The 16667-nt window shown below is 38.4% G+C and overlaps 2 protein-coding genes and 3 non-coding genes across 8 annotated transcripts in view; all 5 read left to right on the top strand.

Moving 5' to 3' along the window:
- Positions 1–9484, top strand: part of LOC139942821 (dynamin-binding protein-like) — a 66117-nt gene extending 56633 nt beyond the window's left edge. For all 4 annotated transcript variants that reach the window (XM_071939600.1, XM_071939601.1, XM_071939598.1 and 1 more), the window contains 5 exons: positions 1181–1363; positions 1857–2036; positions 2800–3001; positions 3212–3333; positions 3724–9484. In XM_071939600.1, coding sequence (XP_071795701.1) covers positions 1181–1363; positions 1857–2036; positions 2800–3001; positions 3212–3333; positions 3724–3903 — 867 coding nt within the window. In that variant the 3' untranslated portion in view covers positions 3904–9484. The remainder of the gene's footprint in view (positions 1–1180; positions 1364–1856; positions 2037–2799; positions 3002–3211; positions 3334–3723) is intronic.
- Positions 9485–10479: 995 nt separating this feature from the next.
- LOC139942889 (large ribosomal subunit protein eL32-like) lies at positions 10480–15121 on the top strand. The gene is made up of 4 exons (XM_071939696.1): positions 10480–10614; positions 11956–12073; positions 13241–13393; positions 14862–15121. Exons 2-4 carry the CDS (start codon positions 11975–11977, stop codon positions 15018–15020), a joined length of 411 nt encoding a protein of 136 aa, XP_071795797.1. The 5' UTR covers positions 10480–10614; positions 11956–11974; the 3' UTR covers positions 15021–15121.
- LOC139943532 (small nucleolar RNA SNORD35) lies at positions 11381–11458 on the top strand. The gene has a single exon (XR_011786827.1). It is a non-coding gene; the product is annotated as a small nucleolar RNA SNORD35 (small nucleolar RNA).
- Positions 12513–12591, top strand: LOC139943527 (small nucleolar RNA SNORD35). The gene has a single exon (XR_011786822.1). It is a non-coding gene; the product is annotated as a small nucleolar RNA SNORD35 (small nucleolar RNA).
- On the top strand, positions 13725–13801 carry LOC139943531 (small nucleolar RNA SNORD35). The gene has a single exon (XR_011786826.1). It is a non-coding gene; the product is annotated as a small nucleolar RNA SNORD35 (small nucleolar RNA).
- Positions 15122–16667: the final 1546 nt, after the last annotated feature.

Below are 16667 nucleotides of genomic sequence, written 5' to 3'. Positions count from 1 at the left end.
CTACGCGCCCGCTCAAGTATTGTATCGTGCAAACGTGGCATCAAGTCAAAGAGCAACTGGTCTCCTCTCATTATTCTTTGACCTTGTGATATGTTTAACTGGGCCCAATTTCATAGAGCTGCTGAAGCAAACAAATTTGCTTAAGCAAAAAAATCCTTGCTTAGTAAAATCAGATTACCGGCCAAGACTCCACTCAATTATTATGGTAAGTGAACAATAGCTAAATACCAGTCACAAGCAATGTATACTATGTCATGAAATTTTGGCCAGTAACATGTGTAAAATATAATCAAGCTATTTTCGTGCTTAGGCAAATATTTGGCTTAAGCAGCTCTATGAAATTGGCCCCATGCAGTTTAGGCTGACCCTATACAAACATGATTCATTTGAAATGGAACCGCAGCATTTTCACCTGCGCAAACCAAGCACCATACAAGCGCTGAACAGTTTTACCAAGCGTGTATGCGAGGTAATCACCCTTCTTGGGAGCGTTGTTTCTCAGTACATCTCAACCAGGGGTTAGTGTTGAGAGGCATGGACACGGTGTGCTGCTCATGGAAGGGAAGCTGCCAGGCACCAAGTTCGTAGGACGTTACGCGGGCGCAGGCCTATGCATTGAGTCCGTCAGACTTTATGCTTGGGTTCAGTGTGCGAGGACAATATGTGGATGGACCCCATGTGCGCGATTTTGGTCGGTGTTACCACAAACCTAGAATATTTAAAGACAGTGGACACTATTGGTAAATGTCAAAGACCAGTCTTCTCACTTGGTGTATCTCAACATATGCACAAAATAACAAACCTGTGGAAATTTGAACTTAATTGGTTGTCGAAGTTGCGAGATAATAATGGAAGAAAAAACACTCTTGTCACACAAAGTTGTGTGCTTTCTGATGCTTGATTTCGAGACCTCGAGTTCTAAACTTGAGGTCTCGAAATCAAATTCGTGGTAAATTACTTCTTGCTCGAAAACTACGTCACTTCAGAGGGAGCTGTTTCTCACAATGTTTTATACTATCAACCTCTCCCAATTACTCGTAATCAAGAAAGGTTTTATGATGATAACTATTTTGAGTAATACCAATAGTGTCCACTGCCTTTAAGTCTTTTCATGTGCAATTAGAAACCATGACAGATTTTAATCTGAGAATGGTTTTCTATTTTCCTCCCCCTCATCCAGCTCAAGGATGATAAAGATGTAGCGAAGAAGAACTACGAGGCCATGAATGTACAGTTGAAGGATGAACTGCCGAAGCTTTGTGACATGGGACTGTCTCTCTTCAAGAGCTGCGTCGTGTCGTTCATCGAAGCAGAGAGGGATCATATCAACTCGACTCTGAAGAAACTATATCCCCTGCTTGAGGTGAATATCATGCCCTGTTTTGATTCTCAGATAGAGCTGTTTGTTAGTAGAGTTGTGCGCTGGTTGTGTTTGGGTGGCTAGTCCATAAAGGCAAAGGTATACCTTAAGTTTTTGGAACCGTCGATTGTTTTAATCCTATATAAATGTAGATTCAACAATAAAACTAACGTGTGAAGATTTCATTCTAAATCTTCTCTCCACAGCTTTCCATCATCAAGACCAACTCCACCGTAGACATCATGAAGACGTTTGAGATCTCCATGATCCAGTCTTGAAGCTTCTTAAAGCAGCTCTACATTATGATAGTGACTTTATGATGTTTTATAATTCCACCTCCTCTCTCTGCAGCTTTCCATCGTCAAGACCAACTCTACCGTAGACATCTCGAAGACGTTTGAGATCTCCATGATCCAGTCTTGAAGCTTCTTAAAGCAGCTCTACATTATGATAGTGACTTTATGATGTTTTATAATTCCACATCCTCTCTCTGCAGCTTTCCATCGTCAAGACCAACTCCACCGTAGACATCATGAAGACGTTTGAGATCTCCATGATGGCCGCCATGGAGGAGATTCATAAATTCCCTTTTGTGCCCAAGAGTCTGGATAAGAAAGGAGACAGACGGTCCGTGTACGGAAGCAACTCAGAGCCTGTACCTCCACCAAGCCTACCAGTAAGTCTCGAAACTTGGAGTATATTTTTGCAAGTTCACCCCAAACAAGGCTAAAAGCCACAATGGGTAAGGGGCTACAAATTATTAAGGATGAAAGTAACTTGGGGGGGAAGCTGGAGGTGAGAATTGATATTCCTCTTAAAACAGTCCAGATTGTAGGCTGGAGGGAAACATCCACCAGGCAAGGAGTCCCAAAGAGATGCAGTACAAGAAATATAGCTGTTAGCCTGGTGCTTTGTTCTACGTCTCACTAAAGCAAGAGTGTGTTGGTGAGAAGAAGCAGAAAGTAATAATACTTGTGCCCTTGAGCAAGGCACTTAGACATGTTTGCTTCGTAAATAAAAACGTGGGAAGGTAGTTCATTCTGCTCTATCAGCCAGGGGTCGATTTCACAAAGAGTTAGGACTCGTCTTATCTCGAGTTAGGACGAGTAACTCGTCCTAACTTAGGATTAATCTTAAGATCTGCATGCTACAGTGCAGGGTTGGGACTCGGTCTAAGTCCTTAGATTAGTCTTAAGTTAGGAAGAGTTTTGTAAAATCGACAGCTGGCTCCTAGTGGATGATACCCAAGCCTACATCCTTACGGACTGTGAAGGTGGTTACTCTGTTTCAGCCCCAGAAGTAGGTGGCAACGGGCCCCTGGTGGCAGTTATATGTAGCCCTCACCTTGAAGTGTCTGTCTGTGGCCTTTTGATGTTAGGCAATCTCTCTCTAAAACAAACTGTTTTTAAGTTGAAAATTTGTTTTCTTACTTTTCACAGAAACCCCAGCCAGCATCACAATCAGACAAGCAGAAAATCAGCGTTAATTCTCGTTACCCTAGCAACCGCGTATTCTTGGTCTCAACGGATTTCAAAGCTCAGCAGCCGATGGACATCTCTGTGAAGAAAGGGGAACTCGTTGGGATCATCAAGGAGCAGGACCCAACAGGTAGCGGCATAAGGTGGTACATCGATAACGGAGGTAAGTTGGGTGGCATGGTTGGCTTGTGCATAAAATATTACTGGAAAGCTCCATTAAAGAAAGAGTCTAGAATAAGACATCCTTTTCATCTGACAACTCACACCCGTTATCTCCATGTAATTCCTTTTCCAAACAGTATACTTAAAAAACATTGGTGTTTGGGCATGTTGGGTAAAAACAAATTATACTCTATCCCCTGTTTTTCTCCAGCTTCCCAGGGGTTTGTGCCGTCGTCGATTCTTAAGACAGAAAATGACGCTGCTGCCCCTGCTGCCCCTGATGACGACGAGGATGAATGGGATAACTTCACACAGATGCAACAACAAGCTCAGGTAAAGATCTACCGTACCCCATGTCTTTCCCAAACAAAAACAACAACAACAACAACAAAACCTAACAAGCTCAGGTAAAGATCTACCGTACCACATGTCTCTCCCAAACAAAAACAACAACAACAACAACAACAACAAAACCTAACAAGCTCAGGTAAAGATCTATTGTACCCCAGGCCTCTCCCAAACAAAAACAACAACAACAACAACAACAAAACCTAACTTTTGTGCCCAGATAGTAGTTAATGCTGATATGTATGTATGTATGTAATAAACAGGACAGTTCTTTTCAGAACTGAGAAGTCTTCAGAATTCAAAAAATCTACTCCGCTGGAATAATTCGTATTTTCCTTTGTGTTAAACTAATTGTTGTTTTTTGTCTGCCGACAGTATTATTATGCCGAGTGGGAGTTCGCTGCGACCGGATTGAACGAACTTTCCTTGGCGGAACGAGAAGTCGTGCAACTCATTTCCGATAAGGACATTGAAGGGAACTCTGAGTGGTGGCTCGTCGACAAGAACGGCCAACGTGGTTACGTTCCTTCCATCTACTTAGCCAAGATTGACTAGATGTGATCAGCGCCTGGTTTTATGGCTCTGCTTACCGCCGAATTCTGCCTTACAATCACCATTCTCTGCTTACTGTGCAAGCGCCGAATTTCTGCACTAGCTGTGGAGTATGCACGTGCACAAGCAAATATTCCCTGCTAACTCGTGAAATAGGCTTGTCGTAAGCATGGAATTTACTACTTCCGTAAGCACCAATTCTTCGCTTACAGTAAGCAGGGCCATAAAATTTGGGCCAAGGATTTAAAATGTTTGATTCTTAATTGGGCATTGTGCTTTCATCCCTCCTGCTTGGTATTGTCGTATTAAGTTAGATATAGTTCTTAGTTGGGCAAATATATGGTTGATACTGCCTTTCCGCTACTCATCTATATAAGACTAAGTGGTTATTTAAACACTGAATGAGGAATTCTGTATTGGGTATGATTCATATTTGGGTCATTTTAATGATTTCTTTGATGCTGAGATAGTCCATTCCAGAGTTGACGGCTACAGCTACATGTATGGCTACAGCTGGATGCCACTTCATCATGCATTGAGTGTCCTTAGCAACTGTTTTATGTAGCAGTAGCCGCCAATTTGGAAACGGCCTTAGACTAGCTTTGAAAACGATGAAATATAATGATAGATTCCTAGTTGGGTAGGATAGATATTCTGGCCATGGTAGTGACTACCCAAGCTATCTTGCCAAAAAAACATTGACATTTGCCTGCAGCGGTATTATTAAGTGAAAAATAGTCTGGTTTCTTTTTGTACAGTGAATAATAGCATCCATTAGTGGTTGTGAATACAGGGACCATGACCAAAATGGTTACAGTTAATGATATATTCTTAACAAGAACGTGTACCTTGGAGCCGATTGTATGTGGACTGAAGCTACGACTATTTTGGGGAAGAATAACTAATGTGTATATTTCAGAACCAGGTGTCGATTTCACAAAGAGTTAGGACTAAGGTATAGGACTAGTCCTAACTTTGTGAAATCCACCTCTGGAGTTTCAGTTTTACGTCTCAAAAGGCATTTTAAGTTTGGACTGAACAGGGAAAGATTAAATAGAGCGGGATTTGAACCTGGGTCCTCTGGATTAACGTGCATGCACTGTACCAACTGATCAAGTTCAAATGCACACAATGATTAACTAAAGGTTGACTATTTTGACTGGAACCCAGGCTGGTCGACCATTGGTTGACTACTGTCCATTTGGAACCAGCCTAAGGACAATGGGGTTTTTTCATGGTCCAAATAGCCTGTTCCATGCTAACGTGTGTAAAGCACAGGGGCCAATTTCATAGAGCTGCTTAAGCAAAAAAATTTGCTTAAGCACGAAAATAGCTGGCTTATTTTACACATGTTACTGGCCAAAATTTCATGCCATGTACATTGCTTGAGACTGGTATTTTGCTGTTGTTTACTTAGCATAACAATTGAGTGGGGTCTTGGCCGATAATCTGATTTTACTAAGCAAGGAATTTTTTGCTTAAGCAGAATTTTTTGCTTAAGCACCTCTATGAAATTGGGCCCAGAAGGGAACCAGTGACACTTTAACGAAAAGGCGGAATGTAATGGATTGTTGAATACCATGGTACCGATGGTTGACTAGGATTCCAAACGAGTCGTTCGAGTTTGTGCGTCACTCCTAGCTTCAGAATTAATAAGTTGACAACAATACACACCCTGCCGTCAATTTCACAAAAAGTTAGGACTCATCTTATCTCGAGTTAGGACGAGTAACTCGTTTTAACTTAGGATTAATCTTAAGGTCTGCATTCTACAGTGCAGGGTTGGGACTCGTCCTAAGTCCTAAGATTGGTCTCAAGTTAGGAAGAGTTTTGTGAAATCGGCGGCCGTTTATTTTACTGTGTTTGCAGGTTTACAAAGAGACAACAAATCTTATGGTCAAGTTACTTTACGCTTTGTATGTTTGTATTTTTATATGCTATTTATTTTATATTATTTTATGCTAATGCTGCGTTGAAGATCACACTTTCTTTGAACAGTTTTCTGTATCCAAGTATGTCCTTCTGCCTCTTATGCCTGCAGCGATATTAAAATAAAAAATAGTCTGGTTCCTTTTTGTACAGTGAATAATAGCATCCATTACTGGTAATGGATACAGGGAACTTGACCAAGATGGTGGCAGCATGGTAAAGGTCTATGGAAGTGAAAGCTGGACCAGGGGGTAAATTATTTATAAAAAAACTCTTCGATAAAACATTCATGGGAATTGGATTTTTTAAACTTGTGGATGCAAGAAGTTACCTTTATTTGGACCTTTTAGTTGAATGGAAGTTTCTCAAAATAAGGCCACTATGGACGTTTTTGGTACAAGGTATCATTTGTTGCCGCTTTGGTTTTTTAAGTGGCAATCGAATGTAATAGTAAAACAAAAGAGGCAAATGGTTTTTAAATCAGGCAATCAACGAATGGGCGATTCAGTTTTAACATCAGTATTTGCTATTAAAGTATGTTGTGGACAACGAAATGCGTTATTTTGTTTTACAAATCTATTAATTTGTGGTACAAATCAAATGTACTATTTTGTAGTACCAAGCAAAATTATTACTTTGTAGTACAACTTAGTTTGTTACGCATATACTGTTTGTATTACAAATGTTGTCTTTTGTAGTACAACCTAGTATTTGTTATACATTTCATTGTTTTTGTATTACAATGTGTTCTTTTTGTATCAAAAATGTATTACTTTGTAATACACGTTGTATTACCTTGTATTACAAATGTATTACTTTGTATTACAGATGTTTTACTTTCTATCGCAAATGTGTTACTTGTATTACAAATGTATTACTTTGATTTTCAAATGTATTATTTTTGTATTACAAGTGTATTCCTTTGTGTCACAAATATATAACACTTGTTCTACTTTGTATTACAAATGTGTTACTTTGTATCACAAATGTATTACAAGTGTATAACTTTGTATTACAAATATTATTTTGTATCACACGTGTATTTTGTATTTGTTTACCCAGCAGGCAGGTCCCATTATTTGTACACTGTATAAACCAAGCAATATATCTTACCAGTCACAATTTTTGTAATAATTTGTATCTCCAGGGTTTGTAGCTTTAGCATGGCATGGACCAGTAGTGCGTAAACATGTGTAAGTTGAGAAATATTTTGAGACAACAAAAAGCAATAATCGATGTCTGTTATTCTGTCTGTGGTAGACTTAAGACTCTATTAGAAGCCACATCTTGGCTTTGGCTCCAGCTTTATCTTCAGCTTTGGCTTGAAGTCCTTTAGTAAATTTTAGAATTGGGCTTTATAACAGGTGGACATGGGCCAAATTTCATAAAGTCTGTAAAGTATAAAAAGTTGCTAAGCACAGAAAAAGATTGCTTTACATAAACTGGTCACCAGCCAAAATTCCATGAGGTTTATATTGATCCAACTGGTGCCCAGCTGTATTTTCTGAATTAAAAAAACCTACACATTTATAATCTAAATAAAATGTTTGTGAGTTAGATTTGAATAATCCACTCAGCTCACTTGCGGTCACAAAACACTCATCAAATTTTTGTTTTGACATTGTTTTAGGTCACACAATAAAAGAAAAACCACACAATTCAAGACATTTTTTGTGTAGATCATTATATTACAATTTAAAAAATAGCCCAAATTTTGTGTAGCCCAAATCGCCGATCCAAAGCATTGTGTCCCTTTAATAGTGAATTCAAAGGAAAGTGTTTGAGGTACAGACTTTTTGAGATAATATTTTAAGCATACTTATAACAATGGTAGAACTAAATGTAATTATTTCTTTTTATAAATACCGTTAAACAGTCTTATTTTATGTAAACTTTATTGCTATATAATATTTTATGTGAAATCATGAATATCTACTTAATGGTGAACACCAATTTAGAATAGTAGCTCTGTTAATTTCCCTATATAGTTGCTGTTATATATAAATAAGCGTGGCCCACAAAATGCAATAACTAATATCGTGGTATTATACATTCATATGCAAAAGGTTTATAAAGTGTGTTATGTTTATGTGTGTGTTAATTATTGTGTACAGAATACTTCCCGTCTATAGTAAGTATTTGAGGAATAAGTATCATGTGAAGTTGCTACTATAAAATATTTTATCTTGTGGAATTTGTGATGTTATTGGTGGAGTATTATCAAATTTATACGAAGTAGCAGATGTGTATAAATGAAAGTAATGAAATAATAGCTGTTATTTTGTCAAATAATAGCTAGTATACTGTCAAATAATAACTGTTATTTTGTCAAACAATAGCTAGTACACTGTCAAATACTAGCAGCTATATTGTCAAATAATACATAGATGTTGTGTTGTCAAATAATAACTATTTATACTGTCAAATAATAGCTGTTTACTGTCAAATGATAACTGTTATATTGTCAAATAGTAGCTATTTATTGTCAAATAATAGTTGTTACTGTCAAATAATAGCTGTTATATTGTCAAATAATAGCTGTTATACTGTCAACAAAAAAATAGCTGTTATATTGTCAAAATAATAACTATTATAACTGTCAAACAATAACTATTATACTGTCAAATAATAGCTGTTATACTGTGGAAATGTTTCGGTTGTGCTAACACATATACTATACTTGTTTGTTAAAGGGAAGACACATAGTTGCCGGGGAAATTAACGAATAAACGAATATAATAATAATATTGACAATGATAAATACTTAAATAGCACCACATCATTCGGTGCAAAAGCTGACAAGCGCTTTTACATAAAGTCAAGTGCAAATACAAGAGAGCTGTTGATATTATAAACATTGTGAGAAACGGCTCCCTCTGAAGTAGCATAGATTTTGAGAAAGAGGTAATTTCTCACTAAAACAATAAAAGACTTCTAGCCAGAAGTCTTTTATTCCTATCTCAAAGCACACAAATTCGTCCAACAAGGGTGTTTTTTTCTATCATCATTTACTCGCAACTTCGGTCTTCGAAGACTAATTTAGCTAACTTTTTCACAGGCTTGTTATTTTATGCTAATGTTGGGATACACCAAGTGAGAAAAGTTGTTGATGAAACAAATAAGTCTGGTTCCTTTTTTGATAAAGGAATCGTCGATTTTCATTACTGTTGTAAAACACTAGGAACGATAGACAAAAGTGGCGACATTGTGTTAACGGCAAAGGCATATGTCGGCTGTGATTGGTTGGTTGCATTTATTATAGCTGTGAATACATTCCTTTGAAATAATTAAATACACAAACAACGTGACAAGAGATGACTTATTAATTGCCATTCGTTTAAATTCAGCATGTAACTATTGACATCCCAAAAAATCATGTGAAATCCATTGATTATTGGTAAAAATATATTTTGTGCAGCATGTGTTCCAGTGTATAATACGCACAACATGTTTTTCACATGTGTGTCACGTGTCTCATTTGTCACAAATGCGTTACAGGATATGTCACACGCAGTTGGTCACACGAGTTACGTATGTGTCACGTGTGTGTTACTTGTCAAACAGAAGTGCATAGATACGTTAAAACACGATCCCATGCGTGTGTATTTATGAGATATTTCAAATAAATAAACTGCAGATGACTGCATGAAATGTTTCACTATTGGATGAATGCCATTGTTTGTTTCCCACATGTAGATGGACATGCCTATGTGCTTCATTGGTTGACCAACTGAACAACACAATATTTGTTTAAAATTGTTGTCTAAAAATTAAAACAAAATGGCAGTGCACGCTACACGCCATAGTTTATCTTATTTAAAAAATATTGCCACTATTTCTGCAGACACTGCCGACCAATCAGAACGCTTTATTTTTGCCCAATTATTTAGCGTGTGGTGGAAACAAATCGCCCCCGTTTTGTTAAAAAAAAACATTTGCTGATGAAAAAAAGAAGACACTATCAGACGAAATTTCTAAATACGATCGAAGTAAAACAAAAAAAGAGAGAGAGAAAAGAAGAAAGATGCAAAGCGCTGGCAGGGAAGGACAAGAAAGCTAGGGGCAGACGTATGGGACCGAAAAACGGGGGGGGGGGGGGTGGCAACACTCCCGGGGTCCCTGTCTCGCCTGTGTAGTTGCACTACTTTATTTTGTGTATGGATTTAGTACTTCTAGAAACTAGAAGTAGTATGGATTTGTGATGTGTTTTCATGCAATCCATGGATTGTGGTGAAGTTCGAACAATGAACCGGTTAACCTCAAACCCTTGGAAGTGATTGATAATCATCCACCTGCCAGGTGGCCTCGCCCAATCAGACCTATGCCTCGGCCTGTGCTGCCCCGTGGGTCACGAGGTGTCGAAGGCTACCCAGGTTGTTGATAATTTATCTTCGCCCTTAGACAGGCTTATTAACCTTGCATCATCACTCATGAAAAACTTTCTAGGATTCATCGATCATTGTTCTGCATTAACATTTTGGTCAACGCCTCCATGATGAATCATACATCAAAATTCTGGTTTTTTTTGTCCCACTCAGGGTACAAGGAGATAATAGCACTTGACTCGATAGGGCCGCCCCTAAATGCCTCGATCCTCACTTTCGGCGGTGTCGCGAGAGGGCCTTGTGCGCCCTCAATGTTGGCGTTGCCAAAATGGATGAATACATACGAGGTTGATATATTTATATCGCTCCCACGGTAATAAGGTGCAGCGCAGTTGAGGGGAACACTGAGAATGAGATTATAGGCCTCTTTGGCCATCTTCCTCACGTAGCTGGTGTGAAGGTAATGGAATGAGATTTAAAATCCGTCGAAATCCTTACTTCTGGAGACACATCACGTCTCATATTCCTATATATTATATTTATGTAGATTTTTGTTATACTGTTGATTGGTTTTTGTTCATATAAATTGCATTATTGTGAAAATATTTGATTAGTTCGTTGGGAATGTAACGTGAGGTTTCCATTTGTGTTGTAGCGTATGAATGCAGTTTTATTTTGAGACAAGCTGATTTCATTCACGATGCATTTAACATAAGTAACAGTTAGTTTTGTTTATCCGTGTGTAATAATTGACTGGTGCTTGTGCTATTGGTTTAATTGTCTTTTTTGTTGGCGTAAATGCTGCCTCTTTTTGTTAAGTGGCAGTGCGTGCCTCGTTATTTTTCATTTTACGCTGTGCCAAATTTTTATCAACGATTACGATCGGATGTCGATACAAAATTACAAAACAAAAACAATTCATTGGTTCTTTTATTAATACAAAAAATCTCAGAAAGATTTCTGTATCCTCCCAACACTGTTTTCATAAATTTTTAATCATTTATTTATAAAAAAGATACTAATTTTTAGATACTAATTTTTAGATACTAATTTTTTTAACTTTTAAAAATGAAAAAGCAGAGTCGGGTGAAAGAACTTTTTACCCACTTTTCAACATCGGTGACGTAGGCAGTAGGTTTTTTGGAAAAAAAATGGGGGGGGGGGGTGGTTTCGTTTCCAAAGTATAATCCTACCTTTTCAATTCAATAGCAAACACTATTTTCAACTGCAAATGATGTTTCTCACGATGGTCTTCAGACACTTCATGGTGACAATAGCCACTGGCTGTTTGCTGATGCAGTTCAACTTTGACCCTCACTCAGTTCAGGCTTGGAATTTCATTTAAGAAATGGCAAAGCCATTTTCATTTTGCAAAGTGCACTTCCATTGGAAAACCTTAGAATCACTGGCAAAATTTTGAAAGGGCACCAAGGCCAAACCTAGGGGCTACAAAGGCTGTGGCTACTGCATGTTATTCAAGGCCTTATAGATTTTCAATTAGTTTTGCATTTTATCGCATCCTTTGAAACAACTAGTTAATACTGTCATTGTATTAAAAATATTTTTTTTAAACTAAATAACACTACAACTCCTTTTAATGTAGAATAGAAAGCTTATCTATCATTTTTCTTGACGCACACATTTTATTTGGTGGAGAAGTCACAATTGCTTCTTTTTTTTTTTGAACTGGGTAGGCCTAGAATTGTCAACTAGGAAACTAATTGTGTAATATTCTTAATGCAATAAATGTTATTTGGTTGCTAATTTGTTTTTTTTTCCCCCTCTGAATTCACCATTGTAGCCCTCTTCACCCGTGAAAGATGGCGCCGTCCGTCAGACCCCTCGTTAAGCGAAAGATCGTCAAGAAGAAGCTGAAAAAGTTTAAGCGTCATCAGTCCGATCGCTACCACAGAGTGAAGGTAGGTACCGTCCAGGAACGGACTTTAATTTTTGGAGGCGCAGGGTAAATTTAACCCAAGTACCCTTATTCCATCACCAACCTACTCCTAGAGCTTTGAAGATGTAAGCCTATCTTTTCTGTCAGCTCATAGCTCCCTCTGTTGTAAATTTTATAAGAAAGCTTTTTTTCGGCCATATTTTCGCACTTAGAGTGTCTTTTTCTAAGTTCTCGTGCAAAATAGCTCTGTGTTCTTTGTATTCTCCAAAGGCCTTGTCACACAAGGCAAATTAAAGGAAACCAGTTTCAGGCAATCTGCAAGGAAAGTTAATTTTCAGTTAAGTTTTCTCATTATATTCTTGGAGATGCTTGTGTAACAGTCTTGTATTTTCCCTCGGTACTGGACAAAGTTTATCCTTTGAAGACAAAATTTTGAATAAAATTGTGTTTGAGTTAATAACTGCAAATGATGTTTTCTCACGATGGTCTGCAGACTCTGCAATGGTGATACTGCCACATGGCACTAGCTGATGCAGTTATACCTTTTGCCCCTTCAACAAAGTCTTTGTGGTCTAGCTCGGCGCACGTTTGGTTCCATGCCAAGACTCTGCTATTAGTTTAAAAAAATTCTCCACAAACCCACAGGTCTTTTACCTCAGAAAATTTACTGAATTAAGAATTGCCTCGTTATTGCCTCGCATGACATGGCCTTAAAGGCAGTGGACACTATTGGTAATTGTCAAAGACTAGCCTTCACTGTTGGTGCATCTCAACATATGCATAAAATAACAAACCTGTAAAAATTTGAGCTCAATCAGTCATCGAAGTTGTGAGATAATAATGAAAGAAAAAAACACCCCTGTCGCACGAAGTTGTGTGCGTTTAGATGGTTGATTTCGAGACCTCAAGTTCTAAACCTGAGGTCTCAAAATCAAATTCGTGGAAAATTACTTCTTTCTCGAAAACTATGGCACTTCAGAGGGAGCCGTTTCTCACACTGTTTTATACCATCAACCTCTCCCCATTATTCGTCACCAAGAAGGGTTTTATGCAAATAATTATTTTGAGTAATTACCAATAGTGTCCACTGCCTTTAAGAACTGAGGCTTGGGATCGCCTGTGGACAAGTGAGCCTATGGAATAAGGGTCGGAGAAATTTCAACTATTTTTTCTTGTGTTGTTTTTGTAGACAAACTGGAGGAGGCCCAAGGGTATTGACAACAGAGTCCGTCGTCGTTTCAAGGGACAGCTGAGAATGCCCAATGTGGGTTATGGAAGCAACAAGAAGACAAAGCACACGCTGCCAAACGGCTTCAAGAAGTTTGTCGTCCACAATGTCAAGGTGAGAGTTCGTTGGAGAAAGGGGAGGGGTTGGGTTGGAACCTTGGACCAATAGCATGTGGGATGAATACCTACTCATGATTTCTTCTCTGTAAACACAGTTTCTTGAAAATGCTGGGAATCGTATTATTATTTTTTACTCTCTGAAATATGTGTTAATTTGTTGCTAATCTTCTTATAAACTGGTACCACAGACTGCTAGAAACAGGCCTGATACTTCACCAACTGCCTCCAAAAACCCTGTTCATTGCCTTGGTGCACTTTGAAGTGTTCCAATGACATCAGCTTTGAGGGTCTCTTGACCTTCGATCGTGGCTCAATTCTAAATTTACTGCAAATGATGTTTCTCACGATGGTCTTCAGACTTCTAATGGTGATACTGCCTCATGGCATTAGCTGATGCAGTAAATAAACAGCCTGATGTAATTTGAGCAAGAAACACTTAAACCCTTTTCGAAACCACGACTTCAGCTTTGCATTCCGTTCTCTCGTCTGAAACCCTGGGCGCGTATAGATTAATTCGACAAAACAAAATTGGTAGGGCCCTCTATTGAAAATTACTAACTGCAGTGTCTTTTTGTGCAAAATCTAGGCATTGAAGATACCGCAGCAAATGACACGCAAAGCATGTGCAATTGTCAAAACAACCGCGGGGGCCAAGGTAGCCTGAGCCGAATCCAAAGCCAAATCCAGTCGTTTCGAAAAGGCCATATTTTCTTTTTGTAGGGAGCATGGCTCTCCCACCCATGCCCCGAATATTGTATACTGGGGCGTGATATATCCTAGATCTTTCTGTAGTATTGTGTTTTGTGAATAATCTTTTCATCTGAGAAATTAATGTAATTCTTACGGCTACACGTACAGTCGGCTCTCGTTATAAAGAAAGAGAACTGTTAAGTAGAGGTTCTGCTTATAAGGACTATGTCCTACAGTCCTAAATCTTATTTCTGCTTTGTGTTTTTCTGTTTTGTGTGCTATATTCAGATGTCATTGTGTTGTTTTTGCTGTAGTACTTTAGTGTATGCTCATCCATTTTAGTGAGAAGGCTTGCCTCCTTCCCATGCCTCTACAATACATAACCAAATGTTAAGACTTTACTAGGGAAATAAGCACAGTAGAAAACCACAGTTTACCTTTTTCCCTCAACCCCAACCCTTCAACTGTGGTAGGGTAGCTCTGTAGAGGTGCTGGTCACCTGTTCCATCTTGCCACTCACTGGCGATTTTCCTGTAAACCTTTTTGTATATTTATATACTGTGTGTAATTGCATAGTGTTGGCCAGACAGGTATATGGCTGTATTTTCGACATCCTGTTTTACTACATTATGTAAATGTTTTTAAATTTACTTCAATTTTTTTCTTTTTATTATCTAGTAAAGAGTTTTGTTTGGATTGTGCCAGTTGATGTGTAATAAAATAAATAAATAAATAAATATTGATAAATAAACAACTTCATCCCTCATTTACAGGAGCTCGAAATCCTCATGATGACCAACAGACGCTACGCTGCCGAGATCGCCCACGGTGTCTCCTCAAGAAAGCGCAAGACGATCGTCGAGCGTGCCCAACAGCTGGCCGTCAAGGTAACCAACGCCCACGCCCGCCTCCGCAGCGAGGAGAACGAGTAGATGGAAAAGTTACATTTTGGACTTCAATCGCAAATATTATTATGGAACACAGAGGGGGGATGTCAAGAGACGAAATAAATCTTACAAAGCTACGGTAGAAAGTTGTCTGAAGTGTGTTTTATTCAGTTGTCTTTCTTTGTGCTTAATTCTCCTATACCAGCCCTAGGTGTAGGCGACAACGTGCCTCTGGTGACCATTGATTTACCGGTAGGTCAGCTGTAGGCTTGGGCGACTAGTGTGGAAGTCGCAGCTAGTTGAAGTGCAACAAGTCGGGTAGACATAAAGAGTGCCTTAGTGTCTTTTTGACCCCCTGTTTTATCCAGGCTTGATACTTCACTGAGGCGATTGGCCCCATGCCCCCACCCCCCTGGTCGTTGCCTTAGTGCCCTTGAAATGCTCCTGTAGAAATTTTCTCTCAGGGTACACTGGCCTGTTGCCCTATACATTTCAGAAGGTGGTCAAATTTGTGCAATTAAGTCTATTGTATGCTTGAAAGAATATAAAGAACAGGAAAACACAAACTGATAAATATTACTGACAGAAATGCTTCTCAGATTCAAATTTGTGGGCATAGAAAGTGACATCTTTTTACATAAACCTTATTATTTTCTCAATTGCTATTGAAAGCTGATAATATGCTTCTAACCTAGAGTGTTTATTGTCATCGATTTCAGGAGTTATTACCAAATGTATAGCTACCCTATAAGCAAGATTTTCCACAAAAAGGATTGGACTTCCATCAGGCATAAAGGTACGCAGTATCATGTATGTCCGATAAGAAAACAAAATCTTGTATTCATGAATACCCCATTGGTGGAGAGCGCGTCACGTGGGGCGTTTAAACGGTTGATAATGATCAGCTGGAGCCTGATTTTGTGCTTAACGGGCGCACCTGTTAAATACTCAAAATAACTATAAGCATAAAACTTTACTTGGTAACAAATTAGATTTCGCGACCTCGGAATTGGATTTTGAGGTCTCAAAATCAAGCATCTGAAGGCACCAACTTTGTGTGACAAGGGTGCTTTTTCTTACATAGTTATTTCGCAACTTCAAACTACCAATTGAGCTCAAATTTTCACAGGTTTGTTATTTTGTGCAGAGTTCACAGACATAAAGAACCCAAAGACGGACAGTAGGGGGCGCCAAACAGTGGTATTGTACTTTCTCAAACCATATCATACCACGACCTTGTTGATTTTAAACTACGTTAAAGGCAGAGTCACTTTTCTTGATTTTTATCAACATTGGATAGGAACATTTATTGAACATAGTAAATTTAAGGGCTGTGCAGAAAGTACTCTTTTTCTGTGGTAGGGATTTGATTTCTTTGTTTTTTTTCTTAACCCATTGCATAATTTGTTACAAATAACATCAAACTTATAAAAACTAATAGAATGCCAAAGATAAATGTATGTAAGCAAGCTTTGTGCTTGATGCTTTTGCGCTCGCATCTCTGTATAGACAACTCTCCATCCCCACACCCAAAAAGTAGTATTTATCAACAACAAAATTCTTTGACGGTTACCAACCTTGTCTTTTCTATAAGGATGGAAAAAAATGAAATTATCACACATCAACAGTGGCTCATTTTAATCTTAAAATTCTTTATTGAAATAAACTTGTGGATGATTTCAACGAAACATT

Source organism: Asterias amurensis, chromosome 10 (genome assembly GCF_032118995.1).
Source record: "Asterias amurensis chromosome 10, ASM3211899v1".
Taxonomy (NCBI): Eukaryota; Metazoa; Echinodermata; class Asteroidea; order Forcipulatida; family Asteriidae; genus Asterias; species Asterias amurensis.
This window is presented reverse-complemented; position numbering and strand designations above follow the sequence as displayed.

Bases quoted from the DNA above. Each gene is read 5' to 3' on its own strand.
- LOC139942889 (XM_071939696.1), top strand. From the start codon at position 11,975: ATGGCGCCGTCCGTCAGACCCCTCGTTAAGCGAAAGATCGTCAAGAAG. The intron at 12,074-13,240 runs GTAGGTACCGTC...TTGTTTTTGTAG, and splicing joins ATCGCTACCACAGAGTGAAG to ACAAACTGGAGGAGGCCCAA. The intron at 13,394-14,861 runs GTGAGAGTTCGT...CCTCATTTACAG, and splicing joins TTGTCGTCCACAATGTCAAG to GAGCTCGAAATCCTCATGAT.